Genomic DNA, 17,088 nt, shown 5'->3' with positions numbered 1-17,088 from the left:
TATCGCGTTGCCACAGGAGGCTTTACTGCAACGTCTGACATGTGTGTTATACAGGGTTTTCGGGCGTTTATCCTTTTTTGGGTTTTGCATAGGCCCGGAGCAAAGTGATATTCCCGGAACCATTTCCTATACCTCTTTTAAGAATTTCAAAGATATCAATACAGTTGACTCGAAGAGCTTGAATATCGAAAGAGATAGTATGATAATAAACAGTCGCAATCCGTAGTGTTACATGCATATATGAACAGAAAGAGGTTGCTCAGCGAAGAGCACAACAAGCCAAATCCAAGTAGCCCCGTGGAGCTATCTCTTATACAGCAGCTCATGAAACAAAGCAAAAATTGTATAATCTCACAGGTCAATGAACAACCTGTATCCCCGAGTCCATCTTAGTTGGTCTTAGGCTTCTTCGCACCGTATTTCGAGCGACTCGTCATGCGGCTTCCAACGCCACCCTAGAAGCATACAATCAGTACAAGATCTAGAAAAAAACATACATCCCGAAATCGGGTTTATAAAAACAGAAGCAAAAAAATGACTTACCAAATCCATCGCACCACGAACAAGGGTATACTTCACACCAGGACAATCCTGGGCACGTCCACCGCGGACCTGGACAACACTGTGCTGCTGGATATTGTGGCCTGTACAAGAAATTAGCCAAAAAAAATACCAGTAAAAGAACCAGCACCAGAGCAGAATCCAAATAATCAAGATTCTAGTTCCAATACCAATCCAATCCAATTGCGAATAATCTTACCTTCACCAGGAATATAAGCGGTAATAACCTTCCCGGAACTCAACCGAACTCTTGCAACCTTCCTCTCACCAGAGTTAGGCTTCTTAGGCTTGGTAACACCAGTCTTAAGACAAACACCCTTCAATCCAGGCGTACCCTTCAGCGCAGGTGATCCACCCCGACGAGCCCGCTGTCCGGTACGGATGCCGCGCCGGACCTGGTTGTACGTAGCGCGGATGATAGGCGAGCTGGAGAATTGCCGCGTTGGCACGGCAGAGAGGCCGAGGGCGGCTGTGCGGAAAACGGGGTGGAAGTTGAGGCGGGAGGTGATGGGAGATTGTTTCGAGACGAAGGAGATGGCGGGTGATGTGGTGATGGTGCGGCAGAGGGGCGAGGAGACCGCAGGACGGTGGATGAGAGTCCGTAGGGCCCGGAGGGCTATCGGGGAGAGTAATTGGGACATTTTGGGTGGTGTGCTGAGTGAGATTCTTTCCCCTTTCGCTGGATCGAGAATATCGCGATAGAATTGAGTTGGCCCGGCGGAGTGGAGAGCACGTGATTGGATATTGGGTTGGGTTGCTGCGTTGTTGGTTTCTCTCGTCTGTCGTAGGAGCTGGCCGCGCTGCTTCTCTCTGCCTGAAGCATCATCGGCGGTCATCTTGCATCCTCCCTTTACTCTTGTTTATATCTTTCGATCTCCTTTCCGAGCTTTGAATAGACACCCAGACTTGTCCAACCCGTGATTTCGATCCTTGAGCCCCGAACACCTACCATTATCCGTCATCATGGTACGTTATCAAGCTACGGACCTGGGCACCTCACCCTGGAGTCCAGCCCAATAAGCAAGCATCTAGAACCACCGTCACCATCACCAAACCCCGTCCCTCCAAACCAAACCCCCAATCCACCTCCAACCTTTGTCTCAAATACTCAAAACTAACAAAAAATCCCCCAGTCCCTCCGCATCGCCCCCCCAAGCGGCAACGCAACACACACGAGCAACCTCACAACCCGCCAACAAGCAGGCCTCCAAGCACCCCGTCCATCTAAAGGTGCTCCCTCCGCCCCAGGACTCCCTGACACGCTCCGCAACAAGCTCACGCAGACCGCCACCGCGCACGCGTCGTCTACCAACTCCAGCGGCGAGGTTCCGTCATCTACGCACCCTCTCGAGGCACGACTTATCGCGTGGCGGGCTACACAGGATGCCATGAAGATGGAGGGACTGCGTCGGGCGTACGGTATTGCTGAGCCAGTTCGTCGCGGGATGGAGCTGAAGATCGTTCGGGATGGGACTTTCCGTCCTGCTGTGCTTGGCGGTTTGCGGGGTGGGAATATTCATGAGGATATTCTTGTTATTGGGGGACGGGATAGTGAGGTTCAGTGGGAGGATATTTACCATGGTATGTTTTGTTCTTATGTGGTATTTTGGTTTGGAGTTTGGGCTGACTTGGTTGATTTAGGTGATGATCTCCGTGAGCCGCCTGCTTTCCATGATGAGATGGAGAAGAGGCTCAAGATGGATTTCTAATGGCTTTGATGATATGGTGTTCTTTTGTTTCTCTGCTTTTTTATGTCGATGTGTTCTACTATTCTCCTCTTACGTCCCTCGTCATACTCCTACCTTATGTCGTCAAATAGAATGATAGATCACTGGACTTGATGCATTTCCGATGTGTCTGACTGTTTGTTATCAAGGCAGGGCAGTACTCTCGATATATTGAATCAATCCTTGGTCTGTTTCTACAAATAAGTCTGGCAGCACCACATCCAGTGTGATATTATAAAGGTCTCTACGGTATGAGTGGACAGCGTGCTACTCCGAATTGATCGTCGACCCCAAATGCCTGGCCAGCAATTCCAACCCAGACCCCGGAAATATATAGGCACTTGAAAAGTTATTTAATATATGACAAAGAAACATGGATGTAAACCTTCTCCAAAACACCCTATACACTACGACTAACCACCGCAGGCAGTTAGAAAAAGCAAGCAAAAGGAATGAAACACGAGAGACGGCGGGATAGAGAAAAGGGGTCAAGGTCGTAAGTACACGAAAGTCCATGAGGAAAGAAACCATACAGGGGAAATGATAGAGCACAAAGAAAGGGAAAGTCGGATTGGAGGGGGTATATATCGAAAAATCGGGCAGTGGGGAAGAAGTAAGAATAATGGTGACAGCAATGCGAAAAGCAAATAATGAATCTCAGATAGTGCCCTCAGAAGACACGAAATACTCCGGAGAAGATCCATGTAGATGAATGAGGCCCCCATGCAGACGATACAGCGATGAGAGAACAAGGGGGGCCGGGCCTAACATGGCGCAGAAATAAGAGCAACAAGTCGAAAACTATGGTCCCAGGATGGAGGTGCAGTCAGAAGAAAATGTCCAAACGCCGCTTCCAGAGCGCCCATGTTGGCTCAGAGCAGGGATGTCGATCCTGCGTCCAGGCAGAATTAGGCGCATCGCTGCCATGGCAGGTAGATGGGGGGTGGAGAGGTTGACAGACAGACAAGGGGAGGTCGGGTAGCAGGGTGGAAGGATGTAAGCAGCAGACAACAGTATTGCTAGAAGCCGTCCGTCCACACTTGAGACCCGTAGCTGGGGCAGCGAGATTATAGAATGATGCATCGACATCCCGGACTGCGCTCACTGGCTTCGCCCTCCCGGCTGTACTGTGCCTTTGCTCCCTTTGCATCTTCCTCGTCGACGACTTCTTGCGGCTTGACGGTCATATGAACGACGTTAGGATGTTCTTTGCTGAACTTGGAGTCTGGTTGGTTTGTTAATATCAAATTCTATAACCATAATGCAATGCAAAAAACATACCAGAAACAGGTGATTTATCATCCAACAACTTCCCGAACGAGATGAGACGGATCGAGCTCGGTGATGAGGGACGGGTCTCCCAATCTACATCGACAAGAGTGTTAGCTTGACTATTCTCATTCCACGACATCTTCCATCAAGATGCATTCTGCCCATGTAAAGGTCGGGGGTCAAAGTCTTACCAACTCTCCACTCGCGCCAAATCAACTCCTTCAGCGTGTAGACGCTCATCAAGAACGGATCAAAGTTCTCAACATTCACCGATCGCTTCTTGAGATATTTTCCATCGATAGTAAACGGGTGGCGCGATCCCGTTGTCAACAAGAGGGTAATCACCAGGGACGGACCAGCATCCTCCTCAAGTTCTTTCCCAGAACCGTCATCAGAGTGCTCTGTTGAGGTCTCTGGTGCAGTCTTTGGCTCGTCTGTCTCCATTGAAGGCGGTGTAGTTTGTTGTGCCAGCGCGACGGGTGCGTTGTCGGTGACTTGAGGAGGGTTGGTCGGAGATGTTGTCACGGGGGCGGTTTTGGTTTCGCCACCGGGGCCAGTTGCGGGGTGGATTTCGGTCTGAGTTTCGGGTGTTTGATCATGGACGGATAAGATGGACGTATCAGCGACAAGGTCTGGTTCGGCTTGGAGCTCTGTGGTTGGTGCTGTGATCTGTTGATCCTGCGGAGATGTGATTGGGGGTTGGTTGATATCTTTGGTGTTTGGCCCCGACTCCGGGTGATCGGTAGACATTTTAAGATGCCCCGATGGCAGTTAACAATTGACTTATCCCCGTAGGAAAAGGGAGGCTGTCAAGTTTGGCAAGGGTATTCCGTGAGAGGAATGAGAGGAGATGGAGAGGATGTGAGGAGTCAAGAGCGGGAGGCGCAGGATAATACCTCAACTAGTGTGGATGAAACGACTGTACATATATGTACCCCCGAAATGATAATCAAATTGTACTGAATAGGTTGGAGGAAAAAAAGAAGGCAGGGGATCTGCAAGCCTAACTTCTTGACCCTAAACTTGATTGAAACTGCTATTTCCCCTATTTTTGAGTCAAAGAAAAAAACACAGGATTGTAATGATTTTATAATCTAATACTTTAGTACTTCAACACATTAATATTTAATATCATTATCAATGTAAATAGAGAATATTAATTGAAGATCCGGGGAAACTAGTTAGGCCAAGACAAGGTCCATCGAGCTTGTCTACGCTAATAGTACGATGTTGTAGATCTGGACATCTGGATAGTTGCATCGACAGGTCACTTTCTCCATATAAGTATCTCTGTCTTCTCTATAGTCTGTAGTACTCCGTACGACAATTGAGATCTCATGACTACAATATAACAGTTTCACTGTTCCACTGTCACGCATGAAATGCAAGTGAATTCTATATCTCATATATCATAATCATGCTGAAGAATATCAACCTACGCAGTTCGCCTTGAGAGCAGTCCAGTCTATTTTGGAACATCTGGCAAACGGACGGTCGCACATAGACGTCGGGGGAAAAAAACACATCTCAGCCAAGGATGGGACTCGTGGTGCATATGCAGGGGGATAAGTTTGAAGATAGAGACGCAGATGGGTGGGTACTGATGGGGAAAAGATAGAAACATGCGAGTCAAAATCGTTTCAGCCGTGATTCGTGTGAATTATCCTAGTATTCTCTGGAGGGTCCAGCCCAGGATGCAATAGGGGAGGCTAAGCTGGTAGCCGAAACACGTTGATGGGTGTGGGACACCGGTTGCCTTGTTTTAAAACCAGAACCTAGACCCAACCAGTGTATTGCTCCAGCATTTCGTTTTTCGCGCCTTCGGAGCCGTGCTGCACGCCTAGCAGTCGTACATTGCCGATCTTGCCACCAAAGTCATCCTCGATCGAGCTCGTCCAGTTCGCAAGGTGATCTCTCAGACGCGCAATTACAGTGGGATCATCCTGGATCAAGATCGCGATGGCATCGTATCCTCCAGCCCCCGGGACGACGCCGCCAATGACACCTTCAATCTCTGAAACACTGTCCAACAGCTCGGTCTGTACACTTGGTTCAATGGGGACACCCGTCCGGCGGGTCAATGTGCGAATATGCTGGCGTGTTCGCTGCATAAGGGTGCGAATATCAGAAAAGTCACCTTCGGGGTTGGCATCGGGGTGTTGAGCCTGGCGCTTAAGCTCTTGACGCAGTCGCTCGTTGTTATTCTGGAGACTAGCCCAGAGAATATCCGCTTCCTTGCGGTTATTATTGCGCCATTCGAGAACCTTCTTGACCATCGAGGGAGTCTGGGAACCACAGTCCACGTCGCACAGAACCAGCTGCATCCCGCGGGGGAGCTGCATGCCAAAGTCAACACACTCGGTGTCCCATGGATGCTCGGGATCGGAGTCCTCCACAATGGGGAACAGGCGCTCCTCGAAACCAGCCGAGCCTACATCGCCGAGAGATTCCAGGATTGAGGGTGAGAACCGTCGGTAGAGGCACGAACCGTAGACCGCGCTAGCAACGTCGAATCCAGATCCGACTTTACCCTGGGCTGCACAGTGGGCCGCTTGAGCGAGGTTATGGAGTTTATCCCGACCAGCACCGAGGTCTTCTGGCTGCATGGTGCGATGAATGACCAAGGCGGATACAAGCGCAGTAACCAGAGCAGCTGAAGAGCCCAATCCTGTCTTGTGGGCTTCGAACAGCGGAACGCCGAAATTGACAAAGCGCCCACCACGTCCCTGCGACGCCGGGCCCTTGGAGGCAGTGGTTTCGGAGTAGTAGTCGCTGTCCGCCATGATGGTGACAGACAGGGAACCGAAGTCCTTAGAGTCGGCAACGTAGCTGATATAGGTCAATGCATAGCTGAGAGAGGTCTCGACAAAGGGATTTCGCGGTCTAAAGAGAAGATAATATTAGTCAATTATTTTCAAAAAAAAACAGGGCGACAGTTAAACATACCCATCTCCCTTCTGGATGACCTTGACACCCCCACCATTCCCACATCGCTGCACACCATATTCCCACACCGCATCAACAAACTGCGGGGAACGCACAACAACGGTATCCTCCCCGTCCTGGTCCTCGGCGCTCGAGTTAGATAATGCCTCAACGCCAGGAGTCGGTCCAGATCCTGATGCCCCGCGGCGGTGACCCCTCCTCAATTGCTGAACAATAACATGAATGCGGGCATCGAGCGCAAACACGGTACCCGTGTAGCCGCGGTCTAGCACGAGATAACCACCGGTTAAGAGGACCTTGCCCGGCGCAGACAGCGCCGTGACGGAAGACGGTAAAGGAGACATGAAGTACTGGTAGGTTGGAGATATTGTTGTGGGGGAGAAAAAAGCCGGGAACTACGGGGGAGTAAGGACCCGCGGTCACGGGGGTTGGGGGATGGTTGGAAGAGGATGGAATAGTGCAGATAAGATGTGAGCTTACGCTGCGCAGATGCAGCTCAAAGGAGTTTTGAACATCTCCAGTTTATAAGTATGGAATTCTCCTAATAGGGACTAGTGGGGATGCACAGCGGACAAGTCCACGGGTGTAGAAGTATGAATAGTGAGAAAAATAAGAACAGGCTCTTGTAGTCAAAAGTAGCTGTTCTTCACATCAATTGGTTGTGTAGTGTAATGGCTATCACTCTGGTTTCTGATACCAGCAATCCCGGTTCGATCCCGGGCACGACCTTATCTTTTTTCTTCTTTGGGCTATAATGCTTTTTATTTACTTGATTTTTGGGGGTTTGGTTTCCTTCATTGGTTCAAGATGTACTTGGAGATTCTTTTTACATGCATAAATATATTGTGAACTATCAAATGTAAATGCAATTCCCTTCATGAAACATTAAATTCCTTCTTGCTCAAGAAACTAATCTGAAAAATAAAAAAAAGAAATAACCGAAACTCCGCCATGCGTCAAATCCCACTTCTAATCTGTTGTAAATGTACAGGGTATTGTGTGTCGAGGTTTCCAATTCGCGGGCGACAATGAAAGCGGGTGATATATATCTGATCACCAAATGTGATTCCAACCTAAGCCTTGGGTTTCTGCGCAATGATACTGTAGCTCGTCGTAGCAAGGCGCATACGATCCATCTTAACAAAAGCCTGACCATCCAAACAAAGACGGTTAATCAAGGTCTTGAAGTGTCGCGGCAGCACATGCACCTTGACGAGCGCAAGGATCGCCTGGCGCAGGGTGCGGAAGTATACATCGACGGTATCGATAAGTGGGGCTTGAAGACCATCGATACTAGCGTTCTCCGATCGCACAACCACAAACCCAGCCTCCTTCAACGCCGACTCGAGACTTTCCTGCGTAGGTGTACCGACAGCACCAATGAGCGGCTTGACGCGACGCATGAGCTCCGCGTGTTCCGGATTACTGGCGTCGTAAGCCGGCAGGCTGATCCAGTCCAACAGGGAGATCTTCGAGCCTGGCTTGATGACACGGAAGATCTCGCGGAACAAGGCAGGGAGGTCCTTGCACAGACTCAGTGCTTGGATCTGGTAGAATGCGTCGAAGGTCTCGTCGTCGAAGGGTAGAGGGAGGTCGTTAAAATCTTGTGTGACAAAGTTATTCTGAAGTCCGCGCTCCTGGTTGAAGGTTGTCGCTTGGTCGACCTGGTTCGGGTCGATGTTAAGGCCCGTCACCTGGGCGCCGGTGTATTGCGCCATGTGGGCGGCGACGCGCCCGCGGCCACAGCCCAGATCCAGCACCTTCTTCCCCGTCATGAGGCCGATGTCTTGTGCGATCGAGCGCTCGTAGAGGATCTGGTTCTCTAGCACGTTGCACTTGGGGCTCATCCATGGCGGGATGTACATTTTTTCGACATCGCCGAGTGCGCATAGGTGGTTCAGGACTCCGTAATAGGATTTCAAGCAATCGCCGACTTTCTCTTGGTAATTGGGACCGAGAGACTCGGTCATTTGTTTTTCGTCGGACCAGTCAAGGTTATAGATGACGTACGACGCCATGAAATCGTCAACTTGTTTTGGGGTCAAGTGTGCCAAGTGTCGGAATGCCGTCCAGAAGCTCTTCCATCGTTTCGGGGATGCCGAATTGTCGAGGTCTTTTCCATGCTGGCCGAGGGTTGTCACCAGGGCATTGTGCTTCGCCTGCGCGATCTCGTCGAGCGAGCTATCACTCTCCGAGCCTCGTTCAGTGCGCCCAGGATGGAGCGGTGTCTCCAAGAGTGTCTGGGTCATGACGAGGGAGCTTTGCACAAGCTTTATTAATATAAAAGAGGTATGTACCTAGGTGTGGGAGGAAGGGGGTATGTGTAGTAACCAGCCTGAAGGGGATCTGACGCAATTTATAAGCAGTACCTTTCGAGCGATAAGTCCTTTCTCCAAGATCAAACATAAAAAATCACTCGTCAGGCTGTATGGTTCAGTAGCCACATAGTGGGTTTCGTCACCAGATATGGAAGCTCTTACCGGTTATCCCGGCAATAATGGGTTGATCCGTTTAAGACGGCAGAGACCCAAGAATGAAATCCTCCATTCGGATAACCAAGAAGCGTTGTCAATTGCTTCACTTTTGCCATCCCTCTTTGGAACTTTCCGTTCCCTCTCCGAACCTCCGATATCTAGTGGCGGATGGGTTGGCCCTACGCTACATGCCTAAGTACATACGGATGACGCGGGTCTTCGAAGGAAATGAGTATCGTCATGGGAACGACGATCTAGGCCCACTTCTATAGTTTGAATACTGTATTCTATGTAGGTATTTGGATACATTGATAATCGGGCTAGCATCATCGTACATGTTGATCGCAATATGGGGCGTGGGATGTGGGATATAATAATGTATATAAAAGTACCTGTGGAAGCGCCTAGGCCGCAACTCCCGGAGACAATGAAATATGCCCGGGACTTTCTTCCCGGTCAACAGTTCAAGTGTTCCAGAACGTCTGAAACGAATATTTCCTTCGAGAAGCTTTTTTTGATTTCCAATCAAACCCAAATATAACAATGTGATTGAACATGGGACGTTATATTGAAGACCCACATGGATCGTCCGGGCGAAATCCCACCCATATTTCCGGAATCACGTGTAGTCCAAATCGAGTATTATGCTCCTGTACTTGGCGCTTCCGACTCAGCCGAAATATACTTATGTAGGGTTAAGATAGCATAAGGTACTGTTAGAATATGCCAGGGCTGGGGCTATATAAGTAATAGTGGGTAACACTTCGAATGTTAGTATTCACACGTCATAGTTCATAGTGGAGTTAATGTGTCACAAAGTACATTGTGTATCAATACAAGTACCATAAGAATTAGCAATCTTTTTTCTTTGTAAGCTGAAAGCTCCGTAATATTCTTGAGCGTTGATCAAATATTTTAAGTTTTGACTTGGAGAAATCATGTGAATTTCCTTTTGCTCTGGAGCTTTTCATCGAACGTCACCTTCTGACACGTGATACCCATAGAACTATATCAAATACGGTGCAACCTATGTGGTTTATAAAACGATGGGTAGAAATACTTTATTAAGTGCAGATTAATAAAGCCTCTTTATCATCTTCCATTACAAAGACATTATACAATCTTGGGAACTCTATTATTTTCTGCCAAAGGAAGATCTCGAAGAAAGAAAGCAAGCGAGAATGCTACATCTCGCTGAGTGTTTATATTAAAGTGTTGATTCAAACAATAGTCCCCCCACCCACAATGGGAGCAACTAGCGTGGAGATATCAAGCGTTGTCGCTGATCGATCGAGTTGTCTGGCTTTCAACCGTGTTCCTCGACTTTACGTTAACATTCAGTTAAAGTTATCATGATAGGGCAAGCTTGGTCCTTGCTCAGACAAACCTGTCTGATTTTACGTTCACCAGTCAATCCACGAGAGAAACATTTGTGCAAATCAAGAAGATAGCATGCAGACAGTCTGGCTTCGGACTTGCTACGATAAGGACCTAAGCGAAAAATACGAAGACATGAAGGCCAAGGGCGAGATCGAGGCTAACAGCTTCCCTCGCAACTCTCTTTTTCCCTCTCCACATCTGCTTTCTCCTACCCTCGATGGTATATTACAGTCAGTGCCATCATAATAAAGCCAAATATCTCTCTATGTCCTTGCCAGGGAAGATATTGAGTGGGCCGTATAGTCGAAGCTTTAAGAATGAGTTGGAATCGTGGAGTCTTTTTTGGCAGGTGATTATAACGCAAGTAATCAATGTATCCCGGCTCTGGTGTACCTCCACGATATTGATATGCACATCTATGCCATATATATGGTAATAGTACGTGCATGCCATCCCCGGTCGTCAAGCTTACTGATACTAGGAGATAATACCGGCGTGCAGAAACTACTATTGAAGGGGAGGCAAAGCATGACACAGTCTGCGCCTAAATCCAAGTCGTTGAAGATGGGCGCGTGCAATGTAGAAAGTCCACGCAGAAGCACTTGTGATGTTCATTTCGTCTGCACTCTGCACTGTTGTAGGCTATAATTCCACGTCAACGGTAGTATCAGTTACTTTTCATTGCTTGCTGCAGTGCAGTATCATAAGTCATCCAGTGGCATATTTTGTGTTAGTGGCGTAAGTGTGAAATCAATAAGTAAAGGCATGATGTAAATACATACTGGATATAGCTCTCACTCTTATGTTCGATTGACATGGCCAGATAGCTGCTATACTGTATGTAATTTGTAGCACATTTCTGATAGGTCTGGATAGATGCAATTACCAGCTACCTTCACTGGCTGTGAAAAGAAGGTCCGGTGTAGTGTGGCTTCTATACTTGATGTGGAGTAGACCTAGAAGACAAACTATTACAAGGTCATATTTCGCTATTTCGCGATTGATACCAGGCGGGCGTTTTGATCTAGTTCGGATGTCTAGCATTTTGGCACGTCCCAATCTGGAAGTGCGGTTTGATCTTCCAGCTGGATCATTTTTTTATTATTTTCGGGCTGAGAATTCCCATAGAGCGCAGGATGGGATTAATCCATGATAGTTATGTCCTAGGTAGAGTGGCCAAGGACGACCCCATTGTTGCCGAAGCCTGAAGTGTATGCACTGCGATCTTTGGGACTTTGGAAGCATCTCTGGGGTGTAGACCAGCACAGCACAGTTCCACAGACTCTGCTCAGTGCAATGTAGCACCGCGACAAGAACCCTCGTGGATTCCTTCGATGACGACGCCGGATGTTCAGAATGTCCGTAGTCACATGACATATACTCTAGGGCTATTATATCGCATCTTGGCGCCTAGGGAGAATGATGTTATTGATATCCATGCAAACTCCACTGCGGTGCTTTTCATTGACTATTCTTGTGAACTATTCTTGGGATGAGCTCTCAAATACTTCAACTCTCTATCATAGAAGATAAGCACCATGCCAAAGAGACGAAGTGTTCAGAACCAGTAGATTAGCTCGTCGTTTGAGCCTGAAAATCACCCAAAATCGGTTCGCCAGGACTAGTGTTACCCCGGGGAATACCCCATTGGGAACCGGGCAACTTCCAAGCCACAATAAAGACCAGAGTCTTATTTTCAGTGGCTATAGCCGGTGCCCGGTCACAGGAGCAAGATCCGTGTGAGATCTCAATCCAAGAAGTCCGATTTTGGGCATTTTCAGACCCAAACAAGGAGCCAATCTACTTCGATCTGACGTCGACTATGACGAATCAAAGACCATGAGGATAACCCCGATAGGAGGGGAAAAAGAACTCCAACCCCTGTTCAAAGACCCCCAAAAATGCAAGGCAGGTTTCGGGGTTAAAAACTAGGTGAAAGGCCAGATTTCTTGACCGCCTGCAGATATACTGCCGTTCTCCGTTAAATCCGAGTCGGCCAGTCGGGAGGCCGAGATGGCCGTGAAATGACCGGGGAATTGGAAGTTCCGAGAAAAGGAAGAAAAAGAATCGGAAGAGAAACGTGACTCACCAGGAACCCCGTTTTTACCAAGGTTACTAGGAGAATCTCTCAATGCTGATTGGTGTCGGTTTTTCTTCGACTTTTCAGCCACCTGACCTGTTTGACGTTTAAACTCAGCTGGTATCTTGTAGGTACTTGTCCTCGATGTATCTTCGAGATGACCCGATGGGGTATCTCCGCGTTGCAGGGAAGATCTGATAGGAAAGATACAATGCATCAATGTACCAACAACTCGTAAAAAGGCTTCGATACGTAGGGAATCTGAATGAGGGGTCACAAAAATGTATCGCAAGAGGATTCTCCGGAGAAGATCGGCCCTAATAAAATTGATCCACTTTGAAACCTCCATCTCTTTCCAGAAGAAGCCGTATTACATACTTGAGCCCCTTCTTTTCCTCCCAGGCTACCGTCCTTCTCTCTCACATCTTTTGGCCCTGTCAACAACAGGTCCTTTTTTTTTAATATAATATTATCTTAATTTTGCACTTGCGCGTTCATTGGCGACAGACTGTCGTCAAATGAACCTGCACTTTCGCTATTATCTTGAGTGCACGGTAAGGGAAAAAAAGCACGTGAAAATCATTACACCCGCTAACCTTTGTCCCAGCATTGCCTCTTTGCTCTGAAGAGGTTTCTCATTAAATAAATGGTTTTCAAACCATTCACCCACCTCGCGCGCCAGAGTTTCACCAAAGCCTTTACTCATGGCTATGCTCAATCCGTAGTCGCCGCGTCGCAGTCCTACACGTCCACCACCCCCTTTAACGCGCTCGCCCAACCTGCGAAATTCTCCCGCACAACCCAATTACAGAATGCTTTCTCCAATGCGTCCAGTTCGTCCGGTGCTGGCGCCAAGGCCAACCAGGGAGGATCTGGAAATGGGGATCTCGGTCTAGCCGCCTATTATGCCGCATGGCAGAACGCTCAGCAGACCGGTGATGATAGCGATTGGACCCAGTTCGAGTTCAAGCGCCGTATTGGGTGGAAGCCTTCGGCGGAGGAGGCTGATAACGTTCACGAAGACCGGGCTGCATCCGATGTAGCTCCCCCTCATCCGACCAAGGCCGCTGTGAACGAGGATGTTAGTGCCCAAGTGGAGGAGGCTGTGGCTCGTGAGATTCAGATCCAGGAGGAGCAGGCCCAGGCTGAGGAGGCTGCGCTGGGGGAAGGTGCGAGTGTTGAAATGACTGTCGAGGGTGTCGCCGTGTCTGAAGCCAACCAGATTGCTTCGGATCGCATTGTGCGACTGGCTCACTCCAACAACTTTGCGGAAATTCCCGCTGCGTTCGAAACTCTGCTCCGGGAGGGATTCACTCCGACCGTCGAGGCATACAATGCTTTGCTGGTCGCGGCTATCCGTCTCCACCCTGATGCAGCCCAGGCTATTCCCAAGGCCCTCGATGTCTACTCTGACATGCTTCGTCGAAGGGTAGTTCCCGATGAAGATACCTACGAGACTCTTATTCAGCTTCTGGTCACCCGGGCTCACGATATCATCAAGGCCAAGGAGGCATTGGAGCAGGAACGCGTTCGATTCGGTGGCATGGAGGAGCCTGGCAAGTTCATGCTTCAGTCGAGTGAACTGGAGCGGGATCTTCTCGCCGAGGATACTTCTCTGTCCATCGCTGTGAAGCTCTTTGATACCGCCACGACCCGACACAACCGACTTGTCTTCCCGCTTGAGATGTACCGTCACCTTATCATTGCCTGTTCCAAGGAAGGTAAGGTGGAGGATATGATCCGGATTTACGCCCATATGGAATCGCAGAAGATGACTCCACATGCCACTATCTTCCCATCCATGATCACCGCATTTGCTTCCACTGGGGATCTCAGGAGTGCCGTTGAATGTTATAACGAGTACCGAGGACTCGCTGTCTCCGACGATAGCGGCGTCTTCAGCATCGTTCAGCGCCAAGACGGCCAGGTCTATGCTGCTTTGATCCGTGCTTATCTATCCTGTGGTAAAGAGGAGGGAGCCATGCAGTTCCTTGATCGGATCCGTTCTTCATTCGATGAGGTAACCGAAGGTCGCCAGGACCGATGGTCTGCAGTGGAAGCCGTGATTGTCGAGGATGCATTTGTGCAACACTCGCTCAACACAGGAAACCACAGCAAGGCATTAAAACAGGCCAAGAACGAGTTGCATGATGAAGCTCGGAATCAGGCCATTTCTCGCATCTGCATTGCTGCGGCCGATGCGGGTGATCTCCCCACCGCGTCCGAAGCTTATGATAGTCTGCCCACTGCACCTGACGTACGACAGAACCCAGCCATCTCGCTATTGGCCCTTCAAGTGCGCCGAGGCAATGTTTCCGCTGCCCGTTCATTGTGGATCATGCTGAACACAGTGGGTCAGGCAACACCGGATCTGGTCCAGCCGACAGCTATGTATGCGGTCGCTCTGCTCAAGAGTGGAAATGTCGAGGAAGGTCTTCACCAGGCCCGTAATATGTTCAAGCGTATCCGCACCGCCATTCAGGATCAACACGCTGCCGTCGCCAACCCCGTACGAGAACAGATTACCGAGTCACTCCATCTCTTTGGTCGCGTCCTTATGCAGTCGGCCGTGGTTCTCTCCCCTCAATCATCCATGTCACTGTTGTGGTCCATGCTAGAGAACGGTGGTCTTGTGTCTCCTCTCGCTGAGCACGCTGTCGCCAACCTTGGCCCCATCGGTATCTCCCAGCTCAAGGCTGCTGACCTTACCCTGGCGCTCCAAGTCCAGGCTGGCATGCTGGTCAGCAGCGGTTCCATGTTGTTCGATGTCGCTCATCCCGTTCGCTTTGCGCACATGTTGGACGTCGCTCTGTCTTCTTCCCTCCCTCTGGACCTCTATACCACTGGCCTGGTCGACCAGGCTGTTGGCAAGCTCTTTGTCAGTCGCCCTGATGTCGTCAAGAAGTGGCAAGATCATCTGGAGGCAGGCTCCCAGACCTCCGTTTCACCTCCTCAGGCGTTCCTTTCGTCTGATCGTCAAAGCCCCGTCTCTATGGCGGAGACCTCGATCACCACTCCGTCTGTGGCCCCCGAATCGTTTGATCCTTACGCTCACGCCACCGACTTCCGCGGATCTGCTATCATCGCAGAGGAGCTTGAGAAGACTAGCGGGCGCAGCGAGGCTCACCTCAATGATGCTCTGACTCGTCTGAACAACATGCGCCGCATTGGTCGCCACCCACGCTACATTACGTATGCTAAGCTGATTACCGCCGCGGCCAAGGCAGGTCGCATGACCCTGGCTCACGACATCCACAACATGGCACGCACCGATGTTCCTCTCGACATGAACTTCAGCGTTGTCAAATACGGCTGGGTCTCCATTCTTGATGCCATGGTTGCTGCTTGCCTCACCCTTGGCGACCGCAAGCTGGCTGCTCAGTACCACCAGGAGCTTCTCACTCTCGGTTCCGCACCCTCGGCCAACACTTTCGGCTTGTACATCACCACCCTCAAGGAGTCCACCAAGACCTTCGACGAGGCCACTGAGGCTCTCAAGGTCTTCCACCGTGCCGTCGCCGAAGGCGTGGAGCCCACTTCCTTCCTGTATAACGCGCTGATCGGCAAGCTGGGTAAGGCCCGTCGCATTGACGACTGCCTTGCGTACTTCGCCGAGATGCGTGCCAACAATGTGCGCCCGACCAGTGTTACCTACGGAACTATTGTGAATGCTCTCTGCCGTGTCAGTGACGAGCGCTTCGCCGAGGAGATGTTCGAAGAGATGGAATCCATGCCCAACTACAAACCGCGCCCCGCGCCTTACAACTCCATGATCCAGTACTTCCTCAACACCAAGCGCGACATCAGCAAAGTCCTGGCCTACTACGAGCGCATGCAGGCACGCAACATCCAGCCCACCCTCCACACCTACAAGCTTCTCATCGACGCACACGCTTCCTTGGAGCCAGTGGACATGGCCGCCGCCGAAGCCGTGCTGGAATCCATGAAGGCCGCCGGTCACCAGCCGGATGCCGTGCACTACGCCTCGCTCGTGCACGCCAAGGGCTGTGTCCTACACGACCTTGCTGGTGCGCGCAAGGTCTTCGACACCGTCGTCTCCGACCGCCGCGTGCGCCTCCAGCCATGCCTCTACCAAGCCCTCTTCGAGTCTATGGTCGCCAACCACCGCGTCACCGACACCGAAGAAGTGGTCCAGAATATGTTCGCACGCAAGGTCGAGATGACCGCCTACATTGCCAACACTCTGATCCATGGCTGGGCCACCGAGGGTAACGTGGCCAAGGCCAAGGTCATCTATGACAGTATCGGCATTCAGAAGCGAGAGCCCAGCACCTACGAAGCGATGACCCGTGCGTTCCTGAGCGTTGACGATCGCACTAGTGCCGCCGCCATTGTCCAGGAGATGATGTCGCGCGGATACCCTTCTGCGGTGGCTGGCAAGATCGTCGATCTCATCGGTGGAGCCTCCGCCTCTCTCTAAATTCTCTTGCCTATATTGTGACCAGGTGATACCCATTTAATGTTTATGTTGCACCCAAACTCTCTGCTAGGGCTGGATCCCTGTGGGATTTTTCCCGTTCGGCGTCTGCGGGGCAGTTGGATATATACCTGGGATATTTGTCTTTTTGTTTTTTTTTTTGCATCCAGCGAAGGTTTGGCGTTTATTGGCGTTCAAAAAGGGCGTGCA

At 50.1% G+C, this 17,088-nt stretch overlaps 6 protein-coding genes across 6 annotated transcripts; 2 read left to right on the top strand and 4 right to left on the bottom strand.

Annotated features, from left to right (window-relative positions):
- Nucleotides 1–389: 389 nt before the first annotated feature.
- N7447_010859 (mitochondrial 37S ribosomal protein uS12m) lies at nucleotides 390–1,202 on the bottom strand (the record flags this gene model as incomplete). Its single annotated transcript, XM_057235121.1, has 3 exons — nucleotides 390–455; nucleotides 544–644; nucleotides 761–1,202. 3 exons carry the CDS (start codon nucleotides 1,200–1,202, stop codon nucleotides 390–392), a joined length of 609 nt encoding a protein of 202 aa, XP_057080439.1.
- A 322-nt stretch (nucleotides 1,203–1,524) lies between these two features.
- N7447_010858 (proteasome maturation protein) lies at nucleotides 1,525–2,270 on the top strand (the record flags this gene model as incomplete). The annotated part of the gene is made up of 3 exons (XM_057235120.1): nucleotides 1,525–1,527; nucleotides 1,695–2,142; nucleotides 2,203–2,270. 3 exons carry the CDS (start codon nucleotides 1,525–1,527, stop codon nucleotides 2,268–2,270), a joined length of 519 nt encoding a protein of 172 aa, XP_057080438.1.
- A 1,085-nt stretch (nucleotides 2,271–3,355) lies between these two features.
- Nucleotides 3,356–4,310, bottom strand: N7447_010857 (uncharacterized protein; the record flags this gene model as incomplete). The annotated part of the gene is made up of 3 exons (XM_057235119.1): nucleotides 3,356–3,513; nucleotides 3,570–3,653; nucleotides 3,752–4,310. The coding sequence occupies 3 exons, from the start codon at nucleotides 4,308–4,310 to the stop codon at nucleotides 3,356–3,358; spliced, it is 801 nt and encodes a 266-aa protein (XP_057080437.1).
- Nucleotides 4,311–5,335: 1,025 nt separating this feature from the next.
- Nucleotides 5,336–6,850, bottom strand: erg8 (phosphomevalonate kinase; the record flags this gene model as incomplete). The annotated part of the gene is made up of 2 exons (XM_057235118.1): nucleotides 5,336–6,443; nucleotides 6,507–6,850. The coding sequence occupies 2 exons, from the start codon at nucleotides 6,848–6,850 to the stop codon at nucleotides 5,336–5,338; spliced, it is 1,452 nt and encodes a 483-aa protein (XP_057080436.1).
- Nucleotides 6,851–7,579: 729 nt separating this feature from the next.
- On the bottom strand, nucleotides 7,580–8,755 carry N7447_010855 (uncharacterized protein; the record flags this gene model as incomplete). Its single annotated transcript, XM_057235117.1, has 1 exon — nucleotides 7,580–8,755. The coding sequence occupies one exon, from the start codon at nucleotides 8,753–8,755 to the stop codon at nucleotides 7,580–7,582; it is 1,176 nt and encodes a 391-aa protein (XP_057080435.1).
- A 4,331-nt stretch (nucleotides 8,756–13,086) lies between these two features.
- N7447_010854 (pentatricopeptide repeat protein) lies at nucleotides 13,087–16,881 on the top strand (the record flags this gene model as incomplete). Its single annotated transcript, XM_057235116.1, has 1 exon — nucleotides 13,087–16,881. The coding sequence occupies one exon, from the start codon at nucleotides 13,087–13,089 to the stop codon at nucleotides 16,879–16,881; it is 3,795 nt and encodes a 1,264-aa protein (XP_057080434.1).
- Nucleotides 16,882–17,088: the final 207 nt, after the last annotated feature.

This window comes from Penicillium robsamsonii (genome assembly GCF_028829455.1).
Source record: "Penicillium robsamsonii strain IBT 29466 chromosome Unknown utg000008l_segment0_segment0, whole genome shotgun sequence".
Lineage (NCBI taxonomy): Eukaryota > Fungi > Ascomycota > Eurotiomycetes > Eurotiales > Aspergillaceae > Penicillium > Penicillium robsamsonii.
Note: the sequence above shows the minus strand (reverse complement) of the source record. Positions and strands in the feature narration are given on the sequence as shown.